Source organism: Tachysurus vachellii, chromosome 7, assembly GCF_030014155.1.
Source record: "Tachysurus vachellii isolate PV-2020 chromosome 7, HZAU_Pvac_v1, whole genome shotgun sequence".
Taxonomy (NCBI): Eukaryota; Metazoa; Chordata; class Actinopteri; order Siluriformes; family Bagridae; genus Tachysurus; species Tachysurus vachellii.
Genome location: NC_083466.1, coordinates 30,436,045 through 30,445,061, shown reverse-complemented (window position 1 = coordinate 30,445,061; position 9,017 = coordinate 30,436,045). Strand labels below are relative to the sequence as shown.

At 40.5% G+C, this 9,017-nt stretch overlaps 1 protein-coding gene across 1 annotated transcript in view; it reads right to left on the bottom strand.

Annotated features, from left to right (window-relative positions):
- Window positions 1-220: 220 nt before the first annotated feature.
- The window catches only part of wnt3a (wingless-type MMTV integration site family, member 3A), a 20,643-nt gene continuing 11,846 nt past the window's right edge, over window positions 221-9,017 (bottom strand). The window contains exons 3-4 of the mRNA XM_060875402.1: window positions 5,290-5,555; window positions 221-844 (exon numbers count right to left, since the gene is read on the bottom strand). Coding sequence (XP_060731385.1) covers window positions 365-844; window positions 5,290-5,555 — 746 coding nt within the window. The 3' untranslated portion in view covers window positions 221-364. The remainder of the gene's footprint in view (window positions 845-5,289; window positions 5,556-9,017) is intronic.

Here is a 9,017-nt window from a genome sequence, read left to right as displayed (position 1 = left end):
TGAGATGATGAATTAAACCGCTCTTCTTTTGTGCTCCTCAGGTTCATAGGAGTCCTGATGTTGACCACAGAGTGAAAAGCGTTTTTGTGTTAATAATCTCAACATCAGTGTTATGTAGCTAGCTAACGTCAGCATTATATTGTGTTTAATTAAAGTATTAAGTACATAAAAAGGGGGGGGGTGTTATGGTGATTCTCTAACAGGTAAAGGCATTTTATTTTTTAGGTAAAGTGGAATAAAGCCCCTTCACCCCTTAGTGGAATAATAAATAATTGAATCCAGAAAGCCTCGGAGACACTTAGAGATACTGGAGCCATAATTTTCAGGTTAATAAGGAAGCAGATTTTCTCCAAACGAGTTCAAGTTATTTGCAGGTGTGGACGTCGTAGACGCGCATGCACTCCTGACAGCTGACGTAGCAGCACCAGTGGAAGACACAGTGACATTTCTCTTTGCGTTTCTCGGTTCTTGTGTTGTGTCCACGGCCACAGCAAAGCAGCTCACAGCCGTCGATGCCATGTGATGTCAGGTTACACGTGCGATCTCGCGTCCCAAACGAACCCGTCTCTGTGTTCGGCTCACAGAAATTGGGCGAATTTTCATAGTAGATGAGATCGGTGTCAGTTGGCGGTTTAAAGAAGGTGTATTTAGGCCGCAGGGTTTCAACCCAACCGCGAGACTCCCTGTGTTTCTCCACCACCATCTCAGAGGCGCTGTCGTATTTGTCCTTCATGTAGTCACCGATTCTGCGAAAGTCTGGCTGTGAAAACCAGCATGTCTTCACCTCGCAGCTTCCTGACAGTCCATGACATTTACACTTTAGGTACATGTGCTCGGTGATGGACTGCGGAGAGACCAAAGAAAGTAGTGGCATTAGCGATTTGCAGTGTGTCGTCCAGAATTATCATCCATGATTGGATCGCCATCTGACCCACAATTCAATTCAATTCATTTATTTGTTTAGCGCTTTTAACAATTTCCCATTGTATCAAAGCAGCTTTACAGAAGTTTGGAAACAGAAGAGAGCGAAAAAGAAATAAATATATAATATTAATAATAATAAGAAAAATTAAGGATAAAAACAAATAAATGAATATATACAATTCATTCATTCATCTTCTACCGCTTATCCGAACTACCTCGGGTCACGGGGGAATATATACAATTAAAGTTTAAAATTATTTTAAAAAAGATTAACTTAAAATTTATGATACTATATTTCTATCTATCCTTAATGAGCAAGCCGTAGGGGACGGTGACAAGGAAAAACTCCCTGAGATGATAAGAGGAAGAGACCTTGAGAGGAACCAGGCTCAGAAGGGAACCTCATCCTCATTTGTACATACCCACATGTTTCTTTAAACAGATACTACCAGTAGCTCTCCAACCCATTCTAAAGATAATAAATTCTTCCTTTAGCACTGCCTATGTGCTGAAATCTTTTAAGCTAGCGGTTATCAAACCTTTGATTAAAAAAACTGACCTCGACCCAAGCTAGCTGTCAAACTATAGGCCAATATCAAACCTCCCCTTTATCTAAAAGATCTTAGAAAAGGTTGTAGCTCAGCAGGTATGTTCAGACCTACATAGGAATAATATTCATGAAATTTATCAGTCAGGATTTAGGCCTCATCATAGCACAGAGACAACGGTTTCAGTAAAATAATAGTCAATAGTAAAGTGTTCAGTAAAATAATGGTCAGTAGTTAAGAGTTCAGTAAAATGGTGGTCAGTAGTAAAGGTTTCAGTAAAATAATAGTCAGTAGTTAAGAGTTCAGTAAAATGGTTGTCAGTAGTAAAGGTTTCAGTAAAATAATAGTCAGTAGTTAAGAGTTCAGTAAAATGGTGGTCGGTAGTAAAGGTTTCAGTAAAATAATAGTCAGTAGTAAAGGTTTCAGTAAAATAATAGTCAGTAGTTAAGAGTTCAGTAAAATGGTGGTCAGTAATAAAGGTTTCAGTAAAATAATAGTCAGTAGTAAAGGATTCAGTAAAATAAGTCAGTAGTAAAGGTTTCAGTAAAATAATAGTCAATAGTAAAGGTTTCAGTAAAATAATAGTCAGTAGTAAAGGATTCAGTAAAATGGTGGTCAGTAGTAAAGGGTTTAGTAAAATGGTGGGCAGTAGTAAGGGCTTCAGTAAAATGGTGGTCAGTAGTAAAGGTTTCAGTAAAATAATAGTCAGTAGTTAAGAGTACAGTAAAATGGTGGTCAGTAGTAAATGTTTCAGTAAAATAATAGTCAGTAGTAAAAGATTCAGTAAAATAAAAGTCAGTAGTAAAGGTTTCAGTAAAATAATAGTCAGTAGTAAAGGTTTCAGTAAAATAATAGTCAGTAGTTAAGAGTTCAGTAAAATGGTGGTCAGTAGTAAAGGTTTCAGTAAAATAATAGTCAGTAGTTAAGAGTTCAGTAAAATGGTGGTCAGTAGTAAATGTTTCAGTAAAGTAATAGTCAGTAGTAAAGGATTCAGTAAAATAAAAGTCAGTAGTAAAGGTTTCAGTAAAATAATAGTCAGTAGTAAAGGTTTCAGTATCCTTTGTAGAAGAGGCAATCTGAAAGAGATTAGTGACTGTAAAGTGGTAGTGGGAGAGAGTGTAGCCAGACAGCATAGGATGGTGGTGTGTAGGATGACTCTGATGGTCTGTAAGAGGAAGAGGTCAAAGATAGAGAAGAAAACTAAGTGGTGGAAGCTGAAAAAGGAGGAATGTTGTGAGGAATTTAGACAGAAGTTGAGACAGGCTCTGGGTGGTCAGGTAGTGCTGCCAGATGACTGGGAAACTACAGCAGAAGTGATCAGGGAGACAGGGAGAAAGGTGCTGGGTGTGTCATCTGGAAGGAGGAAAGAAGATAAGGAGACTTGGTGGTGGAATGAGGAAGTTCAGGATAGTATCCAGAGGAAGAGATTAGCCAAGAAGAAGTGGGATATGGACAGGACTGAAGAGAATAGACAGGAATACAAGGAGTTACAGCGCAGAGTGAAGAGGGAGGTGTCTAAGGCCAAGCAGAAGGCATATGAAGAGTTGTACACTAGGTTAGACACTAGAGAAGGAGAGAAGGACTTGTACAGGTTAGCTAGACAGAGGGATCGAGATGGGAAGGATGTGCAGCAAGTTAGAATTATTAAGGATAGAGATGGAAGGGTGCTCACAAGTGAGGAGAGTGTACAGAGGAGATGGAAGGAATACTTTGAGGAGCTGATGAATGAGGAAAATCAGAGGGAAAAAAGAGTAGAAGGGGTGAACTCTGTGGAACAGGAAGTAGATAAGTTTAGAAAGGATGAAGTCAGGAAGGCTTTGAAGAGGATGAAAAGTGGAAAGGCAGTTGGTCCTGACGACATCCCGCTAGAGGTCTGGAAGTGTCTAGGAGAGGCAGCAGTGGAATTTTTAACTAGTTTGTTCAACAGGGTATTAGAAAGTGAGAGGATGCCTGAGGAATGGAGAAGGAGTGTGTTGGTGCCGATCTTTAAGAATAAGGGTGACGTGCAGAGTTGCAGCAACTATAGGGGGATAAAGTTGATGAGCCATACAATGAAGTTGTGGGAAAGAGTAGTGGAAGCTAGGTTAAGGAAGGTGGTGGAAATTTGTGAGCAGCAGTATGGCTTCATGCCCAGAAAGAGCACAACAGATGCAATTTTTGCTCTGAGAATGTTGATGGAGAAGTATAGGGATGGTCAGAGGGAGTTGCACTGTGTGTTTGTAGACTTAGAGAAAGCGTATGACAGGGTGCCAAGAGAAGAGCTGTGGTACTGTATGAGGAAGTCAGGAGTAGCAGAGAAGTATGTCAGAGTGGTGCAGGACATGTATGAGAGGAGCAGGACAGTGGTGAGGTGTGCTGTAGGTCAGACAGAGGAGTTCACAGTGGAGGTGGGACTGCATCAGGGATCGGCTCTGAGCCCCTTCCTGTTTGCTATAGTGATGGACCAGTTGTCAGAGGAGGTCAGACAGGAGTCTCCTTGGACGATGATGTTTGCAGATGACATTGTGATCTGTAGTGAGAGCAGGGAGCAGGTGGAGGAAAACCTGGAGAGGTGGAGGTTTGCGCTGGAGAGAAGAGGAATGAAAGTCAGTCGTAGTAAGACTGAGTACATGTGTGTGAATGAAAGGGAGGGAAGTGGAACAGTAAGGTTACAGGGTGAAGAGGTGAAGAAGGTACAGGAGTTTAAGTACTTGGGGTCAACAGTCCAGAGTAATGGAGAGAGTGGGAAAGAAGTAAAGAAGCGAGTGCAGGCAGGTTGGAGTGGGTGGAGAAAGGTGTCAGGAGTTCTGTGTGATAGGAAAATATCAGCAAGAATCAAGGGGAAGGTGTACAGGACAGTGGTGAGACCGGCCGTGCTGTATGGTTTAGAGACAGTGTCACTGAAGAAGAGACAGGAGTCAGAGCTTGAGGTAGCCGAACTGAAGATGTTGAGGTTCTCTTTGGGTGTGACAAGACTGGACAGGATTAGGAACGAGTACATCAGAGGGACAGCCCATGTTGGACGTTTGGGGGACAAAGTTAGGGAGGCGAGATTAAGATGGTTTGGACATGTTCAGAGGAGGGAGAGTGAGTATATTGGTAGGAGAATGTTGGACATGGAGCTGCCAGGCAGGAGGCAAAGAGGAAGGCCAAAGAGGAGGTATATGGATGTAATTAATGAGGATTTGAAGCTAGTGGGTGCAAGTGTTGAGGATGCAGAAGATAGGGTTAGGTGGAGAGAGATGATTCGCTGTGGCGACCCCTGAAGGGAAAAGCCGAAAGAAGAAGAAGAAGAGGTAAAGGTTTCAGTAAAATAATAGTCAGTAGTTAAGAGTTCAGTAAAATGGTGGTCAGTAGTAAAGGTTTCAGTAAAATAATAGTCAGTAGTTAAGAGTTCAGTAAAATGGTGGTCAGTAGTAAAGGTTTCAGTAAAATAATAGTCAGTAGTAAAGGATTCAGTAAAATAAGTCAGTAGTAAAGGTTTCAGTAAAATAATAGTCAGTAGTAAAGGTTTCAGTAAAATAATAGTCAGTAGTAAAGGATTCAGTAAAATGGTGGTCAGTAGTAAAGGGTTCAGTAAAATGGTGGTCAATGGTAAAGGGTTCAGTAAAATGGTGGTAAGTAGTAAAGGGTTCAGTAAAATGGTGGTAAGTAGTAAAGGGTTCAGTAAAATGGTGGTAAGTAGTAAAGTATTCAGTAAAATGGTGGTCAGAAGTAAAGGGTTCAGTAAAATGGTGGTAAGTAGTAAAGGGTTCAGCAAAATGGTGGTAAGTAGTAAAGGGTTCAGTAAAATGGTGGTCAGAAGTAAAGGGTTCAGTAAAATGGTGTAAACACTCACTGTCCTGCCAGCCTCGTTGTTGTGACGGTTCATAGCAGATCGGGCATCAGGTCGGTTCTCTCGTGCATCAGCGAATTCTCGTGACACCATGTTTCCGAATTCGACGTCCTCACTGCAGCCACCCCACTTCCACCCCTCCCCCGGGGGACCTTTCCGCATCATATCACAGCCACAGATGGTAGCAGAACCGTCAGCACACCCTCGGGTCACGGCAAACGCTATTCCTGCAGATGCGATGGCGTGAACAAATGCAGCTTCCCTTGTGGCTGTGGGACAAAATACAGTGAGACAGAAAATTAGCCAAGCAGAACAAAGCTAGCAAAAAAATCACCTGGAATAAATTAGAAAAGATTAAAGGGACCCTGTTTAAAGGTGGGATGAGTAACATTAGCATGGGCGTTTTAGTATGGCAGTGTTAGCATGGTGGTGTTAGCATGATGGTGTTAGCATGGCAGTATTAGCATGGCAGTGTTATTAGTGCATTGTTAGCATGGTAGTGTTAGCATGACGGTATTAGCATGCTGGTGTTAGCATTGCAGTGTTATTATGGCATTGTTAGCGGTATTAGCAGGTGGTGTTAGCATGGCATTATTAGCATGTCTGTTTTAGCATGGCAGTGTTAGCATGGTGGTATTAGCATGGCATTTTTAGCATGGCATTGTTATCATGGTGACATTTGCATGGTGGTATTAGCATGGCATTTTTATCATGGTGATATTTGCATGGTGGTGTTAGCATGGCAGAGAGATGAGTCAGTGAGGATCAAGCACATCCTCCTAAATAATGGGTAAACACACTCACACCACAGACCTGTAATTACACAGACTTGATTAAACAGCTCCTTCATCGCTCAGGGCTAAAGTATGCCATGGAGCTCTGTGTGTTCCTCCCTCACCACCCGCTGTTTTATTTAAAACAACCTCGATTTTAATTAAAAGAAAAAAATTATAAATAAGAAGTTATGAAACACAAGCGCTAACAATAGTCTGTGTAAAATGTCATGCTAATGCAAACACTAGCTTTTTCCAGCATGCAGCTACAACCTGTGATAAATCTACTGAAGTCTTGTGCAGTCTTGTACAGCAACCTGTTTGTGTGTGTGTGTGTGTGTGTGTGTGTAGAAATATAAATTAAGCCATTCTCTCTCAACAGCAGGTTTGAACTAGTTAGAGAAATTAAAGGTGCGGAATATGATGTTGCAACCGACCCTGACTCCAAACTGCTGAGTGAAAGAAACTGAAATAAGCCCTCGGTGTCTTGGCATATTAAACATCATCCTTCAGCTGGTTTCACAAGTTTTCTACACATAATGATCTGATCTTTTTATACAGATGATCCTGATGTTCCACAGAGAAGTCATGTATATGAGTCCATGCTAACTAGCTGAGACTCTATCACTCTATCACAATGGAGATGAAGATGAGCGCTGTGGAGACTATGAGACTGATTAGCGGTTAGCATATGAGATTAGAATGATATGTTTAGTCACCAAAATCTCCAGAAGAAAACACACACACACACACACACACACACACACACACATACACACACACACACACTGCTGTGTGGAAGAGAACTCACCAGGTTCCTGCTCACGAGTTTAAAGAGCGGACATTAGCAGTAAACATCAGTCATTAGTGCTGTGTTTTGTGTGTGTGTGTGTGTGTATGTTTGTGTGTGAGTGAAAACTAAGCTATTCCTTTCAACGTAAAAACGCCCACTTTTATGATCAGGAAGCCTCTATAACGTGTGTGTGTGTCTGTGTGTGTTTTCTTACAGCTGAAGGACAATGACATGGCAGACACCAGAGTTGGAGGGATGAAGAAGGAGGAGGAGAGAGGATTAACTGCACACAGACACACTATAATTCACATTCTTTAAAAGAAAAAATGACTCCTTAGTCTTTCCTACTTCACCTGAGGAAGAAAACACCAAATTAGCTTCTGTACTCAAAACATTTTAAATCATACCCAAGTGCTCGGGTCCTCAGGTTATATTTACTCTATGTTTTATTTTGAAATTTAAAACAAGGAAATCATTTTTATTTTAGCTTTGTATTTCTTAGCACATGCTAAAATACTTCTCATTCTCTATAACATCTCATTATTCAACCAAATGACTGTCACTTAATTCATTTGAATTCAGTTGCATTAAAGATCTGTGAACTAGCTAACTAGCATTAGCACGTCACTGAGTTTAGTAACCATACAAATGTTTTTTTCATAAAACCCATGAATATTTATTCTAAAGAAACTGCTTTTCATCATAGCTAGCATGCTAATCATCAGATTGTTGAACTTTTATTAAAATAAATAAAAACAAACAAACAAACAAAAAACGTGTTTAAAAAGTGTGTGTGTGGAATGCTGTTAATCATCTGTTCTTGCCTCATACATTATTTTATATTTTTCCCCTTGGACATGTGCTTATGAAGAGAGGAGTGTGATGGCATTTTACCCCTCTCACCTCACCCACCCAGCCACCCTGGGGGTATTTTCGGTCTCCCGTTGTGCTTCCACTGTCATGGTGTGTTAGTGCCACAAAAGGCCTGCAGTGTTTTAGATGAAATTTGCCCCGGTGATTAGCGACCACCACGTTAAGTCCTAGCAACAGGGCAAAAATGCAGACAGGGGAATTTCCCATTGAAACACTTTAATAAAATAATCTAAAGGCCGTGTGAACAGTGAAACGAGCTCAGCAGGGGGCGGTGCTAAATATCTGTCCATCAAATCACACAGGCCACACCCACTCTTGGGTTTCGTGTAGCATGATTTTGTACTTCTTATGGGTTGGTTATTAAGGCTAATTTTGAATTGTTCCCAAATTAGTCATTTCTTTTCATGAAACAATTCAATACTGGAAAAACTTCATAACCCTTCATTCATTGTTTTATTGGGAAATGTTTTATTATTATTAGCTTATTATTAGCTTATTAAGTCACATTAATACAGAAACTTTGATCTTTTATTTATGGGAGTGGTCTAATTTCTTGAAATGACTCCACATCAGTGTTGTATTCATGTCTCAGAACTGAGAAGCAAAGCCAGTTGGCATTTCTTTGGCATTTCACACTCTCACGTGGCGAGCTCGCAGGATGCGTGACAAGCGTACGCCATGTGATGGACAACTTGATTAGGCAGCGATTAGGATTTGATCCATGATGCATTTTTACTTCATAGAAATGTCATTACTGCATTTTGAGAATTGAGGCTGTATAAGAGAATGTAGAAGATCACTGTCAGGAAATGTTTTTATATCATTAGTAAATTTTTTACCAAACTGTGTTCAGTAACCTTATTGCCATCAGCCAATCTTAGTCATTTATGGATGTAAATATGACAGTAAATGTATAAAGAAAACAGTTTTGGAGATATTGTCACATTGATTGTCATATTGAACATTGATATTAATGTTCTGGGTGTGTCTTGCTCCAGAATCGCAGTTAGTTAGCAGTTAGGGTTAGTCTACTCCATAGTGTACTGTGGAGTACTTCCTGCACATAGTGTACTTCCTAACATAGTGTACTGTGGAGTTTGTGTTTTGGTGGTGTTATTGTTGGTGTTTGTGTTTTGGTGGTGTTATTGTTGGTGTTTGTGTTTTGGTGGTGTTATTGTTGGTGTTTGTGTTTTTGTTGGTGTTATTGTTGGTGTTAGCCTCTGTCTATTAGCATCCTTGAGAAGTGTGTGATCTAAAGACACTGATTGCTGGAATTAAGACAGACTCAGAAG